The 21,674-nt window shown below is 37.1% G+C and overlaps 1 protein-coding gene across 1 annotated transcript in view; it reads left to right on the forward strand.

Annotated features, from left to right (window-relative positions):
- Positions 1-21,674, forward strand: part of CUL5 (cullin 5) — a 94,935-nt gene that overhangs the window by 65,387 nt on the left and 7,874 nt on the right. Inside the window, exons 8-18 of the mRNA XM_080687021.1 lie at positions 6,269-6,362; positions 8,318-8,448; positions 8,702-8,809; positions 11,181-11,245; positions 13,538-13,670; positions 14,478-14,609; positions 16,591-16,714; positions 17,276-17,451; positions 18,005-18,166; positions 18,869-18,987; positions 20,959-21,082. Of these exons, the coding sequence (XP_080543147.1) occupies positions 6,269-6,362; positions 8,318-8,448; positions 8,702-8,809; positions 11,181-11,245; positions 13,538-13,670; positions 14,478-14,609; positions 16,591-16,714; positions 17,276-17,451; positions 18,005-18,166; positions 18,869-18,987; positions 20,959-21,082 (1,368 nt within the window). The remainder of the gene's footprint in view (positions 1-6,268; positions 6,363-8,317; positions 8,449-8,701; positions 8,810-11,180; positions 11,246-13,537; positions 13,671-14,477; positions 14,610-16,590; positions 16,715-17,275; positions 17,452-18,004; positions 18,167-18,868; positions 18,988-20,958; positions 21,083-21,674) is intronic.

A 21,674-nucleotide genomic window follows, 5' to 3' on the forward strand; every position in this document is an offset into this window, starting at 1 on the left:
TTCTGCCTGCAGGCTTATTGTTTCTGAGGCCCATTAGTCTCTTAATTGGCCTCAGAAACTCCACAGGGTGGGACAAGAGGTTTTCTAGTAGGGTGGGGCAACTGCCTTCCCTCTAGGCAAAAACTGTCTGGATAGCAAAGGTTCACCAGAGAAAGATGTCCTCTACAGGGTGAGAGAACGATTCAGCACAGGAAAACTGAGTGTCTGCCTTCCGAGGTCTAACCCCAAGCCCCCCAACCCTGGTTTCTGCTCACACAGCTCCAGTCCACTCTGTCCTCCCTCTGCTGAAGCCCAAGATGAGTGGCTGCACACACAGTGTTGTACATTGGCCCTTTAAGAGGGTGCCTGCATTTCCAGCTGTCTCTACCAGGCAGAGAGCAGCCTTGTTCCTTCCCACGTCCAGGTGCTATGTGGGCACCTTTCTCAGTTCTGGTGCTCTGGGCTGGGTAGATCAGCTTGGGGTTTATACCCCAGAGTTCTCAGTGGGAACCCCCCACAGCTGAGATATCCCTCCAGAATTTCAGCTGCTGTCTATGTGAGCCTGGTCAGCCCTTTCGTATCTTTGTACTTCCTACTAGTCCCTATGTGGTCTCCACTTTCCGTCCTTGGTTATCAGGGTTCTCTTCAGCTAGTCTTCAGTTGATTATTCAGGATGGGTTTTTTTTGTATTTTAATTGTATTTTCAGTTTGGTCCTGGGAGCATATTAGTGTATCTTCTACTTACACTGCTGCCATTTTGGAATCAGTCCCACTGACCTACCTATATCTTTTTTAAAAATATATATTTTTATTGATTTTACAGATAGGAAGGAAGAGGGATAGAGAGTTAGAAACATCAATGAGAGAGAAAGATCAATCAACTGCCTCCTGCATGCCCCCTACTGGGGATCGAGCCAGCAACCAAGGTACATGCCCTTGACTGGAATCAAACCCGGGACCATTCACTGACGCTTTATCCACTGAGAAAAACCAGTTAGGATGTCTTTTTAACATCATTATGCATATATTTTTCTCACATGTAGCATTCTCTTGTAATAAAATTTCCTGGAAATGAGAATGCTGAAGCAGAGTATGTACATTTCACAAATTGGTACATAATACCAAACTTTATCTTTAGAAATATTATAGTAATTCTTATTCCCATCACCAGTGTGCCTGTTTATTTTTGCTGATTTTGGTTTTGTCAGTCTATTTATTTTGCCAATCTCATAGCATCAAAGAGTTTTTTACATTAATTTTATACATGAATGTAAAGAGGCTTGGGCATTTTTATTCATATTATAGACCACTAGAGGCCAGGTGCACAGATTTGTGCACTGGTGGGTCCCTTGGCCTGGCCTGCAAGGATCAGGCCAAAACTGGCTCTTCAACATGCCCTGAGGGGTCCCGGATTATGAGAGGGCACAGGCCAGGCCGAGGGACCCCACTGGTGTACAATCAGGGCTGGGGAGGGACTGCTGGAGAGCTCCAGGGCGTGTCCAACCCATCTTGCCCAGTCCTGATTGGCCAGACCCCAGCAGCAAACTAACCTACCGGTCAGAGAATCTGCCTCCTGGTGGTCAGTGTGCATCATAGCAACTGGTTGAACGAACGGTTGGGCACTTAGCATATTAGGCTTTTATTATATAGGATTTTTATTTCTTCTTTTGGGTGTCCAAGCTAATCTTTTATAAATATCACTAGAGGCCCGGTGCACACAAAATTTTTGCACGGGTAGGGTCCCTAGGCCTGGCCAGCAATCAGGGCGGATTGGGGCCTTCCTTGGTTCCGCGCTGCCCCCTGGTGGCCAGCGCATGTCATAGCGAGTGATGGAACTCCTGGTTGAACTCCCAAGGGGACAATTTGAATATTAGGCTTTTATATATTTTTTTTCATTCTTTTATTTCTTTATTCTAAAACCACAGTATCATAGCCCTGGCTGGGTAGGTGGTTCAGTTTATTGGAGCATCATTCCGTGCACCAAAAGGTTGCTGGTTGGATTCCCAGTCAGGGTACATTTGTAGGTAGGGTCAGGGGCACATATGGGAAACAACCTGATTAATGTTTCTCTTATGTTCTCTCTTTCTCTCTCTCTCCCTCTTTGTTCTAAAAATAGCCCTAGCCAATATGGCTCAGTTGGTGGAGCATCATTCTATGCACCAAATTGTCTCGGGTTTAGTTCTCAGGTTATACCCAGGTTTTGGGTTTGATCCCCGGTCAGGGCATGTACAGAAGGCAACCAATTGATGTTTCTCTCACATCGATTTTTCTCTCTGTCTCTTCTCCCTCCCTCTCTCTCTAAAATCAATCAAAACATTTCCTTGGATGAGGATTTTAAAAAATAATTTTCAAAAGCTGTGGTATCATTCTTTCCTATCTCTTGATTTTCAAGACCCTTCATAATTTGGCCCTAAACTATTTTTCTAACTTAATGCTGTCCTGTAAGAGTCATCCTACTCCAGTAGTCATCCAACTTGTTCATATACCTTATTTTACTAGTATTCATTTTTTTCTTGGATTCATTTCTGAGTAATGTTTTACCTTCTTTTTAAAATGTTTTACTTACTATTTTTCTTACTTTTTTTCTACCTGTTAAATCCTTCAGAATCCTTATAGCCCATTATACAATAAAGTTACCCCAAACTCTCTAGCTTTCATAAATTTTCTCTTATTTGATTTCACACTGTATTTATTGATTTCATAGCATATTATAGACTGCTTTGTTGTGTTATTTTATTAAACACCAACTGTGTGAGGCCATGAATACATAGCAATGGGCAGAACAAGTCTCTGTTCTTACGAAGTTTGTAGTGTCATAATGATGGATATATTTTCACTTCTTCGCTTTATTAATAAAGTTGAACTTTCGATATACCTCTATTATATATGAAGTATGCACACATTTTTAGATATGTAATTAGTTATATTTCTTAATTGGATTGAAAAATCATTGAGGATATAAAGCATGTTTTATACTTCTGTATTTCTTATAACACTTAACTCAGTTCTGAGCAAATGGTCATTACTAAGTATATATTTGCTCTGTTAATGTAGTAACAAAAATTATAGGCTGTGGAGTCCTGTACCTGATCTCATATTGCAGCTGAAGACAGTAACCGTATAGCAGTACAGTTATAAAGTAACTGTACAGCATTTGCAAGTTACTTAGCCTCTCTAAGCTTATTTCCCCATATGTTAAATACGTGCTTCATAAGGTTTTCATGCTGGTTAAATGAGATAATGTCTGTAAACCATTTAGCAAAATGCTTGGCACAGAGTCAGTGCTTATTAAAACATACCTATTAGTATAATTTGTTTAACCTCTCAAGCTAGAAACTGCTTCATCAACCTTTTATTTCCCTAAGTTCTTTCATTTAAGCAGTTAACCAAATTATGCTCAGTTTACTTCAATTATTTTTCAATTTTGCCTCTTCTCTTTTTTTTTTCCTTTTTTTTTTTTTTTTTTTTTTTTAAATATATTTTATTGATATTTTACAGAGAGGAAGGGAGAGGGATAGAGAGTTAGAAACATCAATGAGAGAGAAACATCGATCAGCTGCCTCCTGCACACCTCCCACTGGGGATGTGCCCGCAACCAAGGTACATGCCCTTGACTGGAATCGAACCTGGGACCCTTCAGTCTGCAGGCCGACGCTCTATCCACTGAGCCAAACCGGTTTCAGCTTTGCCTCTTCTCTTAATCCCCACCATAACCCACAATAAGAAATACATTTAATATTTTGTATTATGTTCATTTGCAAATATTTGAAACAAAAGTTTTATGAAATAATTTTGTTATTTGTAATGCATTCTGATTTTTTTGTTCTGTATTATTAAAATTTTTTAAAAAGCTGTGCCCTGGCTGGTGTGGCTCATCAGGTTGGAGCATCATCCTGTGTACCAAAGGGTCCAGGGTTCAATTCCCAGTCAAGGCACATACCCAGGAGGCAACTAAAGATGTTTCTCTCTCTCTCTCTCTCTCTCTCTCTCTCTCTCTCTCTCTCTCTCTCTCTCTCTCTCTCTCTCCTCTCTCCCTCTCTCTCCCTACCTTCCTCTCTTCCCCCCTCTCTCCTTCTTCTCCCTTCTCCCTCTTAAAAAAAAATCAGCCGAAACCGGTTTGGCTCAGTGGATAGAGCGTCGGCCTGCAGACTGAAGGGTCCTGGGTTCGATTCCGGTCAAGGGCATGTACCTTGGTTGCGGGCACATCCCCAGTGGGGGGTGTGTTGGAGGCAGCTGATCGATGTTTCTCTCTCATCGATGTTTCTAACTCTCTATCCATCTCCCTTCCTCTCTGTAAAAAATCAATAAAATATATTTTTTAAAAAAATCAATAAAAATGTATTCTCAGGTGAGGATTAAAATAATAATAAATAAAAGCTGGTCACAGCTATTAAAACTGATTACAAAACATTTTGAAAAACACTGGTCTAGAAAAAACTTTGAAATTTGCAAAATTTGGACTAGTACTGAACTGGATTATGTTCAAGTGTAAATTTTCAATGAAATAGAAAACAGATGAAGTGACTTGGACTTGGAGCTTATTTCAACTGCACTTTCTTTTTTCTTCATTAGTTATATATAATTACCTGTTCTCAATCTAGTTTTACTACTGAAGGTGGAAATGTTTAGTTGTGCATTTTCTACTTAAAGAATGAGATTACTCAGCAGTTGGTGTGACAGAAAATTCTCAACCACTTCTTATGTGTATTGTTTTCCTTAGGACAGAAATTAGCATACATAGGTTTTAAAGTTGTTAGCATAATTCTCAAAGAGGGACCTGAAAAAGACTTTTCTATTATGGAAATTTTAAAATATATTTAGAAGAAGAAAGAATAGTGTAATGAATATCCATTACCTAAATTCTAAATTCAACTTCAGTAAGTATCAACATTATGTTAATTCCAGAAGGAAATTTTAACAAAGAACTTTTAAGGCACACATGATTTCCTTTCTTAATACAGAAAGATGATTTGCTTTTCAGAAGATGTGTATCAGCGTCAGTATATCTTGCTTTAGTACTACAATCCACTCATTTTATTTGATACTTGCAAGAAGAGTAAGTAATTATATGATACAAGTGAGCAGGGATGGGATAGGGTGAATTTTCCTGAGGGTTACATAGAACACTAAGCCCTGGTCATCTTCCTTCAAATATGTCAACAGCCTCATATGCCAGCCTCCCTACTACTCACTCAGTACCATGTACCTTGCTGCCATTTGACTGATCTTTTAAAAATGACTTGGGGGAAAATAGAAGCTCATTACCTATGTCCTCTGTTGAAAACCTTCTATTCTTTTTTCCCTACCTATAGAATAAAATCCCAAACCATAGATTTTTCATTCATGATCTGGCTCCAGCCTACCTTTCTAGCTATCTCTTCCACTGTCTGTCTCTTCTCTTAAACATTCAGCTTATTATTCCTATAAAATATTCAGTCCTTTTAGCACTGCTACTTATTTTTAAGATCCAATTTAAATTTCATCTATGGATGAAAGAAGTATGTAGTTCCTTTTATTGCTTGTGTGTGTGTGTGTGTGTGTGTGTGTGTGTGTGTGTGTGTGTGTGTTTTGCCAAAGCAATGATTATATCTCACTCTTCTTAGTTTCCTAAACACTTCTTTGGTACCCATACATAGTAGGCATCCAATGATGGTTTATTGAATGAATGTATGAGTACTTTTAGAATTTTAGAATCTAATTCCAACACAGACTCTCCAGAAGAGTTCATTAAAGTTTTATTTTCATTTTGTTTTGTGTGTGTGTCATTGTTTCCCATCCCTCCTTTGGGGAGTTTTGTTAAAATTTCCAGAGAAGCCGAAACTGGTCTGGCTCAGTGGATAGAGCGTCGGCCTGCGGACTAAAGGGTCCCAGGTTCAATTCCAGTCAAGGGCATGTACCTTGGTTGCAGGCACATCGCCAGTGGGGGGGTGTGCAGGAGGCAGCTAATAGATGTTTCTCTCTCATCTATGTTTCTAGCTCTCTATCCCTCTCTCTGTAAAATATCAATAAAATATATTTTTTTTTAATTTAAAAAATAAAAAATTTAAAAAAAATTTCCAGAGAGAACCCAAGTTCAATAGCCTTTTCCTTAGAGGGAAGCATACTCTGGTAAACTAGTGTAGATTTTCCATCTTCAACATTCCTGTAATAAAGGTAAGTAAAATCTACTTTTAGTATACTTAATTTTTTGCTGTTGTTGAAAAATATAGTTTAATGGGGCTATAAAGCAAAATGAAGTGGAATAAATTTGTGCTTATAATAGACTTGACCAATTTTTTATATATTTCAGCTCATGGAATGCTGTGTAAATGCCCTGGTGACATCCTTTAAAGAAACTATCTTAGCAGAGTGCCAAGGCATGATCAAGCGAAATGAAACTGAAAGTAGGTAAAATATCACTTAAAGTTCTCATTTTTTAAGGGGATATCTTTGAGACAGATCACTTTTAATAAATTGCTATTAAATCACTCTTTTATACATAGGTATATTTGTTGAAGTAAACTGTGCTTAAAGAAAATCCTATCTAATAAAAGGATAATATGCAAATTAATCGTCACTCCATCACAAAGACAGCGGCGCCCATAGCCACAAGATGGTGGCACCCAGTCCTCTCAGCCCCGCCGGAGTCCCCCAATCCCGGGGAGGCGGCTGCTGAGGGCGGGCAGCATGAGTGGCCTGGCGGAATGCTTGCTTCGTCGCCGCGGCAATGAGGCAAGCATTCCACACCCAGCCGTGGATGGGCCTCTGGGTTGCGGAGAGCCTCTGGGCAGCGGGCACGGAGCGGCCAGGCCCTGCAGAGAGCTACTGGCACATGGATTCATGCGCAGGGCTACTAGTGATAAAATATTTAGCACAGTTAGAAGCACTGTGAAGATTATACACTTACATGTTAAGCATTTCCCCCCCTTAGGTATCATCAGTACATGCACAAATGCATATGTGTGCATTTCGATTTATTCTTCGAAATATGACTGTGTGTGTGTGTGTTTTAATCCTCACCCAAGGATATTTTTCCCATTGATTTTTTTTTTTTAGAGGGAGTGGAAGGGAGGAAGAGCAGGGAGAGAGAAAGAGAAACATCAATATAAGAGGGACACATTGATTGGTTGCCTCCCACATGTGCCCCGACAGGGACCTTGGATGATCCTACAACCAAGGTACGTGCCTTTAGCTAGGAATCAAACCTGCAACCCTACAGTCCCAGGGCCAGCAGTCTAACCACTGAGCCAAACAAGCCAGGGCAGGCCTCTGTTTTTAAAGGGTAATTTAAATGGTAAACATATGGTATAGGATAGAACTAGGTATCTGAATTTTGTGTGGAACCTTGCAGCAAATATTTTTAGAAAGTAATAAAGCATTCCATGTTAATATTCTTCCCTCTCCCAAAAAATTTTAGAACTCAAGATTTCAGAATTGTTTTTTTTAATTACTTAAGTGTTTTCTTAATAAAGATGTATTTGAGTGGCAAGTACATTACAACCAAAAAGAATACAGTATAAATGATTCATATTCCCTACTACCCAGAGAACCACTTTTGACATTTTGATGTATTCCTCTCCAAATTTTAGTATGTATAATTGCAAGTTCCCATTTAATCTCTAGTTGCATTAAAGTATGTCTTTCAATTCACTTAAGTTCATACACTTTATAGAAGTAATAAAAGCAAGCTGCTCAATGGCTTCAATGTTGAATTTCTGTATGCCAGACTAAGTAGAGTTATATCTGATCCATTTTGGACTCCCTCCAAAAGTATTTATTTAGTAGTAACCAGTTCTGTGAAGTAAGATTTTTGTGAAGGTCAATTAAATGGTATAACCTGAGAAAATGCTTTTGAACACTGAAAAATTCTTTATGAATACAGCTTTATATTATCACTAATAAACTTTTATTTTATAATCATTACTCTGAACAATCTGATGAGATGATTTTTTTTACCCTTTAGTGATATGATATTGTATTTAATATTATATCTACTAGTACTTCATAAAATGTGCTACTGTTCTGTATAAACGGTTGTACTTCTTAGAATAAAATATTCCCTGTATCGACAGTCAAATGATCCACTTTTTAAAAAAGTGGGGTTTTACAGTATGTGATCATTTTTCATTAGTTTTTTTTTTTTAATTACTTTTTGTCAAACTGACAAGGTGGATCAGGAATTTATAGTACTTTACTATAACAACTCCTGAACTAATTGTACCCACAAAATATTATCAACTTCAAACTAATATTTCTCCAAACTCTTACTGTCATAGGTGTTCTACACCCATCATACAATCAAAGAGAAAACTTATTCTGATGGTTGCAGTGATTACATGTGTGTGTTCTATCCTTTCAGAATTACATTTAATGTTTTCATTGATGGACAAAGTTCCTAATGGGATAGAGCCAATGTTGAAAGACTTGGAGGAACATATCATTAGTGCTGGCCTTGCAGATATGGTAGCAGCTGCTGAAACTATTACTACTGTAAGTTTTCCTCAGTGGCAGTGACTGATGAATATCAAGTTTATTTTTTAAATGGAGATTTGGGTATTTAAAACAGTAATTGATTGGGAATCAGTGATGTTGGAACTCATTTATTTTAAGGAAATTTGTTTTCAGAAAATTTCCCAAATTTTAAGACTATCGGGTTTTATTAAAATTATGTTTATATTTTCTCACTTTTTTGTATTCTTTTCTTTTTAAAAACTCGGTTGACTATAAAACGTTTTATTTTTAGGACTCTGAGAAATATGTTGAGCAGTTACTTACACTATTTAATAGATTCAGTAAACTCGTCAAAGAAGCTTTTCAAGATGATCCCCGATTTCTCACTGCAAGAGATAAGGTATGTATTCCTGTATAGTAACACTATTGTCATTACTTGTTCTTTATTTAGATTTGGAAAGATACATTGTTTACTGAATAAAAGCAAAGTACAGAAAAGAATATCGTATAATTCTGTTTATGGAAAACTGAATTGATATGCGTTTTATACTTAGTTTGCCTATTACATGTCATAGTTTATTTTAATAAGAAATTAAAAACTTAGGAACTCTGATTTTTCATCAGTGAGGGCAACTATATATTTTTTTTTTGAGGGCAACTATATTTATTATATTTGGTTTGTTGTACGTTTTTGTAAGCATTGGGTATACTTGTGAATTAGAATTTAGCCAGAAACTTGCTCTTCCTTATTTTTCCAAGAATGTTTTTTCTGTTTTTTAGTATTATTGAAATATTAAATTAAATGGCCTGCAAAGGCTTCTTTGAGGTGACATTTGAATCAAGATTGAGGCTAATTAGAATGAGTCATGTGTCTGTCTGAGGGAAGAGTGTTCCAGCCGGAGCAAAAGCTCTACAGCAGGAATATACAGTCATGTTCCAGGAGCATAGAAGAAAGACGTCAATTTGGCCAGAGTGGATTGAATGAGGGAGAGAATAGTAGAAAATAAAGTCAAAGAGGTAACAAGAATTCAGGGCATATAAGACTCTGTGGACCATGGCTTTTCCTCTTAGTTGGGTTTGGAAAGTCATTGAAAGCTTTTGAACAGAATGACAGGACCTGACTTACATTTTTTTTAAATAAAATTTCCACTTTTTAAAAAATATATACTTCATTGATTTTTTACAGAGAGGAAGGGAGAGGGATAGAGAGTTAGAAACATCAATGAGAGAGAAACATCGATCAGCTGCCTCCTGCACACCCCCTACTGGGGATGTGCCCGCCACCGAGGTACATGTCCTTGACCGGAATCGAACCTGGGACCCTTCAGTCCGCAGGCTGACGCTCTATCCACTGAGCCAAACCAGTTAGGGCTGACTTACATTTTAACAGGATCACCTGGCTGCTGAATAGACTGAAGGGGGGCAAGAGAAGAAGCAAAAATATCAGTTAAGAACCTATTTAAATAATTCAATTAAATTATGGTAGAAGCATGGCCCAGAACAATAGTGGGTACAGGTAGTCAAAAGTGGTTGAATTCTGATTACATAATGAAAATAGACTACACAGGATTTGGTAATGAATCAGATGTGGAGTGTGACAGAAAGGGACCATTCCAGGATGCCACTCAGATTTTTGTTCTGATCAATTAGAAGCATATGCTTGCTGAGAAGGGGAAGACTAGAAGAAGTATGTTAGGGAGAGATGGTTGCAGAGAGATTAGGAATTCAATTCTAGACAAGTTAACTTTGAAATGTTTATTAAACATCCATGTAGCAATGTCAAGTCTGGAGTTTAAGGGAGGGAGTGGGCCTGAAAAAAATAAATTTGGGAGCTTCAGCATATAGGTGATATTAAAGCACTTACACTACTATGATCACCAACGTAATGTGTCAGGACAGAAAAGAGAACCAAAAACTGGCCTGGTGCATTCTAAATTTAGTTATCAGAATGATGAGGAACCATCTTTCCTTATGAAAGGAGAATGGGTAGAATGACCAGGAGAGTGTGGTGTGCTAGAAAACAAGTGGAAAAGCACTTTCATGAAGAGGGCATGATGTGCGGTTTTAAAATGCTCCTGACAGGTCCAATAAGATGGGGATTAACCATTATCTTCAGCAACAGGGAGGCAGTGAGTGACTCTGACAGAACGATTGGGTGGAGTAGTGGTGTGAAAGCGTGCTTGGAATGGTTTCCAATAAGAACGGCAGTAGAGAAGTTGTAGAAAGGGAGTTAGTTCCTCCAGGAGGTTAGCTTAAAATAGAGAAATGGGACAGTAGCTGAAAGTGGACAAAGCTAACAGAGAATGTTTAAGATTTAAAAAATAATAATTTGTTTGTATGCTGAAGGTACAGAAACAATGGAGAAGGAAAAAGTTGGTGATGCAAGAGAAATGGGAGGGAATTCTGATTATTAGTTTTCTCAGTGAAATAGGAAGCTACATCGTCAGCCAGGAGTGTACATGGAGGAAATACTGGAGGTTTGATGAGAAAAGAGATAATATGAAAATGTTTTCTGGGATAATTTGTGGACAAGAGAAAATGGTATGGTTGTCAGGCAGAATTAAGACCCCAGGAACTTGAAGATAATGATAATCATAAAATAACAAAGAGAATGCTGAAGTCATTTACTTAAAACATTCTATCAGGCCAGATACACCATTAAAAATAAAACTAATTTATATTTTTATGTATTTTTGGAATTGTAACTACTTATCTAACGATATTTTAAATATCAAAAAGAATCTTTAAATTTTATTTTAAATTATTTGCAGGCATATAAAGCAGTTGTTAATGACGCTACCATATTTAAACTTGAATTACCTTTGAAGCAGAAAGGGTAAGGGTTTTTTTAATTATATGTTTAAATTGCATAAATTTTTTGAAGTGTTATATATGTTATTGAGTATGCAAAGTGCCCTATTTTTCTAATCTTAATAGGTTTGTTTTTTGTTTCATTTTTTTACTTTATGATTTTTGCAACATTTGATTATTAAAAACTCTGCCTCAGTTTTTAATTGTGTATTAAGTTATCTTCTTTTATGACCAAAAAAATGTTAATCTTATTTTTTAAGTAGAAAAATGTTTTTAATTTTATTTTTCAATTATAGTTTACATTCAATATTATTTTGTATTCGTTTCAGATGTACAGCATAGTGGTTAGACAATCAAATAGTTTACAAAGTGTCCCCCTCTCCCCATAGATATTTCAAGTACCCACCTGGAAAAATGTTTTCTTCTTTTTCTTTTAGCATCTCTACTTGATTGTTTTTCACCATCATTAGTCATTAAAGTTATTTTATTACCTATAAAAGCATAGAATATGACTCAACTTCCTAAAAGTGGAAATTAATGCAAATTTTTGTTTACCATTTTTTAAAATTGATCTGTCATTTATAGGACGAATTTACTTGTGCTGAATACTATTATAGAAAAATCAGAAAGTCGGAATGTAATGAAATAGTAATAAATCTGAGCTATAGTAACTTCACAGTAGTGCTAAGTAGCACTAACGGTCAATTGGAAATATGTTTTGATGTAATTTCTAGCTGAGAATTGCTATTTTAAACAAATTTCACAAGCTAAAACATTTTATTTTTTTTTTTAATTTTATTTGAGAAAGAGAAAGAAACATGGATATGAGAGAGATACATTGATCGATTGCCTCCATACATGCCCTGACCTAGGATCAAACCTGAAACTTAGGTATGTGCCCTGACTGGGAGTCAAACCTATGACCTTCAGTTTTGAGTTTGCAGTGTTTTTAAATGGATGATAGTAGCTACCAACCATATCACTTTAGAATTTAGGTTACATTCGAAAGAAACATTTCAGAGAGTGAAGGAATAGTTTTATGTTAACATATTAGTAATGAAAAGTTTTAAATGTTAACTTGTAGATATGCATGGGTTTACACAATGCAATACACAGGTAATGTATTACAGAATTGTACATTGGAAGCATAATTTTGTTATCCAATGTCATTCCAATAAATTCATTTAAAAATAATTTTAGCCAAAACCGGTTTGGCTCAGTGGATAGAGCGTCGGCCTGCGGACTGAAAGGTCCCAGGTTCGATTCCGGTCAAGGTCATGTAACTTGGTTGCGGTCACATCCCCAGTAGGAGGTGTGCAGGAGGCAGCTGATCGATGTTTCTCTCTCATCGATGTTTCTGACTATCTATCTCTCTTCCTTCCTCTCTGTAAAAAAAATCAATAAAATATATTTTAAAAAAATAAAAATAATTTTAATTCAAAAGTATTTTAGCAAGTATATAAATAAAATCTTTTGAAGATCATTGGCACCCAGCCGGTATAGTTCAGTAGTTGAGCATTGACCCAGGAACCAAGAGGTCACGCGTTTGATTCCCGATCAGGGCACATGACTGGGTTGCAGGCTTGATCCTCAGTAGGGGGCATGCAGCCAATTGATAATGTTTCTCATCAATGTTTCTATCTCTCTATTCTTTTCCCTTTCTCTCTCTCTCAAAATCAATAGAAACATATTTTATTTTTAAATTTAAATTTTTTTATTGATTAAGGTATTACATATGTGTCCATACCTCCCACCCATTGCCCCCCCCCCCAATAAAAATATATTTAAAAAAATAATAATAGTCCTAGCCGATTTGGCTCAGTGGATAGAACATCAGCCTACAGACCAAAGGGTCCTGTGTTCGATTCCGGTCAAGGGCATTGGTTGCAGGATCCTCCTCGGCCGGGTCAGGGCTCGTGCAGGAGGCAACCAATCTATGTATTTCTCTCACATTGATGTTTCTCTCTGTCTTTCCCTCTCTCTTCTACTCTCCCCTTTCAATGGAAAAATATCCTCAAGTGAGGATTAACAAAAAAATAAAACAAATTATATATATATAGTTGGCAAGGTCACTACTAGAATGAGGCACAGAGGCACCTAGGGTATAAAATTTTAAGGTCTAGTAGGTCTAGCTCTCCGAGAACCTAAGCGTGTGTGCCCTTAAATTGTGCACCCAAGATGTCTTCTTGCTCACCCAAGTCCCAATCCTGATCACTGAATTAATACAACATAAGAAATTTGTGAAAAATTGGCTTCAGAAAAAATATTTGCAGATATCAATTATTTTTTTATTAATTGGTTTTAATTTCTTTTTTAGGGTAGGATTAAAAACTCAGCCTGAATCAAAATGCCCTGAGCTGCTTGCCAATTACTGTGACATGTTGCTAAGAAAAACACCATTAAGCAAAAAACTAACTTCTGAAGAAATTGAAGCAAAACTTAAAGAAGTGGTACATAATTTTTTTTAATTTCAAAGTTTTTAATGACTGGACTTTGAATTTGTAGTTTACTTATAAGACTTTCTGTGATAGCATCAATTTTTAAAAAATGTATATTTATAAGAAACTAATATGAAATTTTATAGTGCAAGATCTTTATAGGGCAGTGTTTTTTCTTCCTGCAAACTTTTATTCTATAACTTCCAGAAAGGGAAATAGCATTTAATTCTTCTCTTTATTGATTATTTTTAGGCAGTTAAATTCTAGCACATATTAAAGGTCAAAAAGTTGGGGGGAAGAAGGGAATGGTGATGATGGTGATAGAATGATTGTTGAGACGGAGTTTTTCACCTCTTTCTTTTTGTGTGAGTCCAAAATAGGTAACTAGGGATGAGCGAGTTAAATAAGCAATTTATTGTTTTCATTTTTTTTTCTGGTTGTTAGTGTCATGTAATATAAGCCCAGGAAAATAAGAAGTAACAATAGACAAAAAGGCCTAAAGAGAAGATTAGTGTCAGAAACAAGTGAAGAAGATATGCAAAAGAGAAAATTGGAAAGAACCATTGCTTTTTATGTAAAGTTTTATTACATATATATAAAATTTGAAAAATTGATGTTTGTAGGAATTAAAAGGTTATTTGGTTATTGTCTCAAATTTGCTAACTTGTGAGGTAATGTATCAGAAATGGGCAATTTAGTAGGCCCCTCTCTCTGTATATGCTTATATGAATTTGTGAATTTTGACAATTGGGAGATATAGGAAGTTCTGAATGAGAGAGATGTATATATGAATTGACAGTAACCTTGTTTTCTGTACAGCTCTTGGTACTCAAATACGTACAAAACAAAGACGTTTTTATGAGATATCACAAAGCTCATTTGACACGACGTCTTATATTGGACATCTCTGCTGATAGTGAAATTGAAGAGAATATGGTCGAGTGGCTAAGAGTAAGTGAATTTTTAAAAAATATTTGGTTTTCTTAATATAACAGATGGTTCATATGTGGAGTTAAGTAACACATTTTTGTGATATCTTTAGAGTTGAAGAAATAGGGAATATTTTATAAGCATATAGCATCAATCAGATAACATAATGTGATATCTAATAATTTTATTTTTTAATAAAGAATTTTAGTGAAGCACCTTTAATCATTTGAACTGACCTTATTAAATAGGCCACAGAATAGATCATTTCATTTTTAAGGTGTTTTCCATACTAAATACTTCTGTATATCAAAACGAATGAATAGGTAAAAGATGATGGCTTATTTAGGGTAATCATTACTGATTGTGACTAAATTCCCCTATCAAAATATTTTGTCTGTTCCTCCCAGTTCATTTTAATGGAATTTGAGTTACATTAAAATGTGTTTTTCATTTATATATATGGCATTATATACTGTGTTATATTGATATATAACAATAAAATTATATATAATAATTATTATACATAAACTAGAGGCCCGGTGCACAAAATTCGTGCACGGGGGGGGGGTGGAGGGTTGTCCCTCAGCCCAGCCTGCACCCTCTCCAATCTGGGACCCCTTGAGGGATGTCCGACCGCCCGTTTAGGCCCGATCCCACCGATCACAATCCAGGACTGCTGGCTCCCAACTGCTCGCCTGCCTGCCTTCCTGATTGCCCCTAACCGCTTTTTCCTGCCAGACTGATCACCCCCTAACCACTCCCCTGCCAGCCTGATTGATGTCTAACTGCTCCCGTGCCAGCCTGTTTGCCCCCAACTTCCCTCCTCTGCCAGCCTGGTCACCCCTAACTGCCCTCCCCTGCAGGCTTGATTGCCCACAACTGCCCTCCCTTTTAGGCCTGGTCCCTCCCAACTGCTCTCCCCTGCTGGCCATCTTGTGTCCACATGGAGGCAGGATCTTTGACCACATGGGGGCAGCCATCTTGTGTGTTGGAGTGATGGTCAATCTGCATATTACTCTTTTATTAGATAGGATAGAGGCCTAGTGCATGGGTGGGGGGCAGCTGGTTTGCCCTGAAGGGTGTCCCGGATCAGGGTGGGGGTTCCCTTGGGGCATAGGGCATCCTGGGTGAGGGGCCTGTGGTGGTTTGCAGGCCGGCCACACTCCCCGGCGACCCAAGCAGAGGCCTTGGTATCTGGGATTTATTTATCTTCTACAATTGAAACTTTGTAGCCTGGAGCGGAGGCCTGGGCCAGCCAGGGTGTGCGGAAAGCTTGGCTTCCTCCATCGCTGGGGAAACCCAAGCCTCCCTCCTGCTCTCTTCGTGGCTGCAGCCATCTTGGTTGGGTTAATTTGCATACTCGCTCCTGATTGGCTGGTGGGCATGGCTTGTTGGTGTAGCGGAGTGATGGTTAATTTGCATATTACTCTTTTATTAGATAGGGTATTTTATGTCTTTCATTTATATATATTTCAAATTGCAGATTTATAGGTAAACCTGCTTTGTAGTGTAGGATAATAAAAATTACTGTGCAAACTGAGACTATGCAAAGTGATCTTAATATTAAGTCAGTGGAAAAAAATATTTTGTGACTGATTTAAGAAATTTTTGCCAATACATTAAAAGCTTTATTGTCTAATATAAATATGTAGGAAAATGAAAAATTAGCAAAATCAGTATTTATTTAGTACACTGTGATTTAAAATAAACTTTCAGTGTTTTATTTCTTTGTGAAAAAACTTCAGTTATGAGGAAATGTGCATTACTCATATTTAACACATAGTGGTAACTGAAAGTTGAGCTGTGTTGTTGGTGTCCTGGAGTTATTTATAATACTGAGTAACTGAAATTTATGCGTATTAGAATTGTGCAAAGAAAGCCAGGATTGCCTGTACTATCTTATTTACTTTCTAAGAATTACATTTAGTAGGTATTAGACTGTAAACATTGTAATAATGAGAGGAAGGATATTATTTAATACTTCTGTCTTTGGTTTTCGTAGGAAGTTGGTATGCCAGCAGACTATGTAAACAAACTTGCTAGAATGTTTCAGGACATAAAAGTATCTGAAGATTTGAACCAAGCTTTTAAGGAAATGCACAAAAATAATAAATTGGCTTTACCAGGTATTATTTTATAATTTTGTATATGATACACATTTTTTAACTTTTTTTTACAAGGAATATCTTTGTTTTCCAATAAATTAAAAACAAACATTGGCAGTAATAGATACAAAGTTGTTGCAAAGATCACATTCCTTTAAGACATCCTGCAAAACAGAGTTTATATTTGCTAATCCTTATTTTAGAAACAATAGTACACTTTTAAAAATATATATATATGTTTTTATTGCTCTCAGAGTGGAAGGGAGAGGGAAGGAGAGATAGAAACATCAATGATGAGAGAGAATCATCGATTGGCTGCCTTCTGCATGCCCCCTACTGGGGATCAAGCCCACAACCCAAGCATGTGCCCTGACCAGGATTCAAACTGTGACCTCCTGGTTCATGGGTGATTGCTCAGTTACTGAGCCATCTGGGCAGGTCAACAAGAATACACTTTTAAAATCTTCAGTCCTCTTTATTGTCACCAAAGCTTACCCTGTATGTATGTGCATGCTTATTTATTTTGAATTATATCAATTGCCAAGATTTACTTTATATTTTTCTGATATTTTTTGCCTATAGCTGATTCAGTTAATATAAAAATTTTGAATGCCGGTGCATGGTCAAGAAGCTCTGAGAAAGTCTTTGTCTCACTTCCTACTGAACTGGAGGATTTGATACCTGAAGTAGAAGAATTCTATAAAAAAAATCATAGTGGTAGAAAATTACATTGGCATCATCTCATGTCAAATGGAATTGTAAGTAGATGTGTTAGTTAAGATGTTGGTTTGACTGAAAGTGGCAGGACTCCAAATAAGAGTTGCTTAAACATGGTAGGTTTGCTTCTCACGTATAAAAGTCTGAGCAGGAGTAGTAGATCTCCTCCATGAACTTGTTAGGGACATAGGCTTCTAATTATATCCCTTCCTTAAGATATTGCCTTTGTCCGCAGAATTCAGTATGATCCTTACTACGTCTTTCAGCATAACAGAAAGATGAGGGTATATGTTCATTTAAGGGCAACTTCTAGAAGTTTCCCCCATCATTTCCACTTGTATCTCAGGCCAGAACTCAGTCATATAGCTGCATTTTGTTCCAGGAAAAGTTGGGAGATAAGCCTTTATTCTGGGCAGTCATTGAGGTCTGTTAAAAATTTTAATGCCATGTAAGAAAGTAAAGAATGGATATTGGAAGGCAGCTACCAGTGTTTTCCATACATAATCTCACGTAAGAGATACTATAGTAGATAGATGGTAGTCATTATGAAGAGAGTCTTAGTTTTAAATAATTGTATTATCTGTTATGTTATAGATAACATTTAAGAATGAAGTAGGTCAATATGATTTGGAGGTAACAACGTTTCAGCTGGCTGTGTTGTTTGCATGGAACCAAAGACCCAGAGAGAAAATCAGCTTTGAAAATCTAAAACTCGCAACTGAACTCCCTGATGCTGAGCTTAGAAGGACTTTATGGGTTTGTTTTTTATTTTTAAAATTTTATCCTGTCATATAGCACAAAATGTGTTGATTGCTTGTAATAAATTTATGAATTCATAACAATTTCAAATGAATTTTAACCAAGAAAAATATATTTTAATGAGGTATTTATGGAAAAAAAGAAATTAAAAATAAACAAGTTACTATAATGGAGAAAGGTAGAAAAAGGAGAGAACGATTGAGTTGGTAGTTAAATAGTACCTGTGAGAAGTGTGACCAAAGATTTCATTATGAGAATGTGTTTAAAGATCTATGACCAAAAATCTAAGAATTAGACAACTTTGGTTTTTTTGTGGCCTTATAAAATGTACTCATTAGCCTCCTACTCATAACTACATTTTATCACTACTCCATAGACATCTTAAAAGTTCCAAAATAAATTACCTAGAGAGAAAGCTGGTATATAACTGGCAAGTGGTGTTTGCTGTGGGTCATGAATGACCAGTCCCTCTAGTTTCATGATGTATTATAAAGGGAACATGTATTGCTTCCTCATAACCTACTCTTTTCTCCTCATTCTCTCTCTTCTCATTATGCATTTACATTATATTCACGGAGGTACCAAATAAAAGGTTGAATTATATAATCTTTTCTCACCTCTATTGGGCATGGTGGAGAATTGATCTTAGTATTTAATACTGTTCATAGGTGCTAATTGTTTTCTCTTTATCCTTTATAGTCTTTAGTAGCTTTCCCAAAGCTCAAACGGCAAGTTTTATTGTACGAACCTCAAGTCAACTCACCCAAAGACTTTACCGAAGGTACCCTCTTCTCAGTGAACCAGGAATTCAGTTTAATGTAAGGTTTATGTTGGTTGATCTAAAACAAAAGTACATTGTTTGAATTTTGATATTTAAAACACACCTGTATACTCCATCATTCTAGAGCAGCGATTTTCAACCTTTTTCATCTCATGGCTCACGTAAACTAATTACTAAAATTTTGCAGCATACCAAAAAATATATTTTTGCCAATCTGACACAAAAAATATATAATTTTGATTTATTCACATCAGATGGCTATTGTTGTGTTGTAGTCATTTTTTATTTGGCAATCTACAGGAAAAGAAGTCAGTGCCACTGACTAAATAGTCAGGTACAGTATTGTATGCTTTAAAAATTCTTGTGGCACACTGGTTGAAAAAACTGCTGCTCTAGAATATGCCAGTGAGCTGTTTATTAAACATGAATGAACTAGAGATGTTTATTTCTTTTTTTTTTTAATTTAAATTCTTTATTGTTTAAAGTATTATGTATGTCTCCTTTTCCCCCCACTGATCTCTCCCCGGCCACTCCCACCCCCCAGCACATGTTCTCACCCCCCTACTGTCTCTGTCCATTGAGATGTTTATTTCTTTACATAGTTTTCATGGATACATTTTTGTGTCTGATGTTATACTGTATTGCTTTTCATCTTTAAAGTAAATCGTCCTTTTGCATTTTAAAGCAGCTTTATGCACACAAAGCATTTTTTTTTTTTTTTTTCATTAAGATTCAGTTAGGCTCTGGCCGGGTAGTTCAGTTGGTTAGAGCATCGTCCCAATATGTCAACGTTGCAGGTTCGATCCCCAGTCAGGACACATACAAGAATCAACCAATAAATGCATGCATAAATAAGTGGAACAACAGCTCTCTCTCTCTCTCTCTCTCTCTCTCTCTCTCTCTCTCTCTCTCTCTCTCTCTCCCCCTCTCTCCCTCTCCCCCTCTCTCCCTCTCTCCCTCTCCCTCTCTCCCTCTCTCCCTCTCTTCCTCTCTCCCTCTCTCCCTCTCTTCCTCTCTCTCTCTCTCCCTCCCCCCCTCCTTCTCTTTCTCTTTCTCTCCTTTCCTCCTTCCCTACCTATCCCCTTCCCCCTCTCTCCCTTCCTCTCTCCCTGAAATCAGTCAATAAATGAAATTTTTTCAAAAGTTCCAGTTAGAAGATAATGTGGCCTGACCGGCATGGCTCAGTAGTTGAGCATGGACCTATGAACCAGGAAGTCTCGGTTCGATTCCTGGTCAGGGCACATGCCACATGCCTGGATTGCGGGCTCGATCCCCAGTAGGGGGCATGCAGGAGGCAGCCCATCATGATTCTTTCTCATCGTTGATGTTTCTATCTCTCTCTCCCTCTCTGAAATAAAAAATATATCTACACTAATAAAAGAGAAAGATGCAAATTGACCATACCGCCGCGATGCCCACCAGCCAATCAGGAGTGGGTATGCAAATTAACCCAACAAAGATGGTGGGTTAATTTGCATACGCAGGTGCAGAGCGAAGACTGAAGATGTTTGGTTTCTCTGCTGCGGTTGGAGCGGAGAAGCCAAGCCTCGCAGCGGCTGGAGTGGAGAAGCCTACCCTCGAGGCTTGGCTTCTCCACTGCGGCCGGAGTGAAGGCCTGGGTCCTGGGTGCTGGAATAAAACTGGTGCCGGCAGCCAGGGGAAGGAAGGCCTATTGCACGAATCTTCGTGCAACAAGCCTCTAGTATGTATACATATATATGTTAATGCTGAATTATAACATAAATATCTAATCGCATTCATGGTAATGTAAATTATATTAATTTGTGATTACGGGGAGTGTTAACAGAGTCTTTATTGTGTTTGAGTGAAATCATAGGGTTTATTTTAGATAAAGCTATGTATGTTGGTTATTTGTTACTTGTCCTCTAAACAATTCTGGATATTAATTTTTAAAATATTTCTAACTCTTTTCTCTCAGACCTTGTTGCTATATGATGTTCACAAGGCCTCTCACTGTAAAATAATTTGATTCAATGTTTCTTTATAGAAAAAATGCAAAAGTTCAAAAAAGGGGTAAAATCAACTTGATTGGACGCTTGCAGCTCACTACAGAAAGAATGAGAGAAGAAGAGAATGAAGGAATAGTTCAACTACGAATACTAAGAACCCAGGTTTGTAATATTAAGATAGACTGTCTAAAATTTTTTAAACTTTGGCCTTTTGATGTTGTTGTTTAATTCTTCAAGCATTTTTTTAAATTTAAAAGCATGTAGGTATTCAACCTTTTTGTAAGGAAGACCTTACTTTCATTTTACTGGAATTTAAAAATGGTGTTGAGATGTTGTCTGTCTGCCCTGGCCAGTGTTGCTCAGTAGTTAGAGTGTTGGCCTGGGCACCAAAGGGTCTTGGATTCGATTCAAGGGCATGTGCCTAGGTTGCAGGTTTGATCCCCAGTGTGTGCCTCTCTTTGTCTTTCTCTTTCTTTTTCCCTCTCTCCCCCTCTTTCCCTCTCCTCCACTCTATCTAAAAGCAATGGAAAAATATCCTCAGGTAAGGATTAACAAAAAGAAAAGAAGAAAAAGAGATGTCTGTATGGTAGATTCTATAGGTTGTGCCAAACCTTGGTTTTAGGTTCTGTCTTCATTTGACCACACCTGATTAAATGTATCTCAGCAAGAAATTACAATTCTGGGATTGATATATTTACATTTTTATTTGACTTCTAATTCCATTGTAATATGAAATTAGGGAACATTTTTTAAA

This window comes from Plecotus auritus (genome assembly GCF_963455305.1).
Source record: "Plecotus auritus genome assembly, chromosome: 9".
Taxonomy (NCBI): Eukaryota; Metazoa; Chordata; class Mammalia; order Chiroptera; family Vespertilionidae; genus Plecotus; species Plecotus auritus.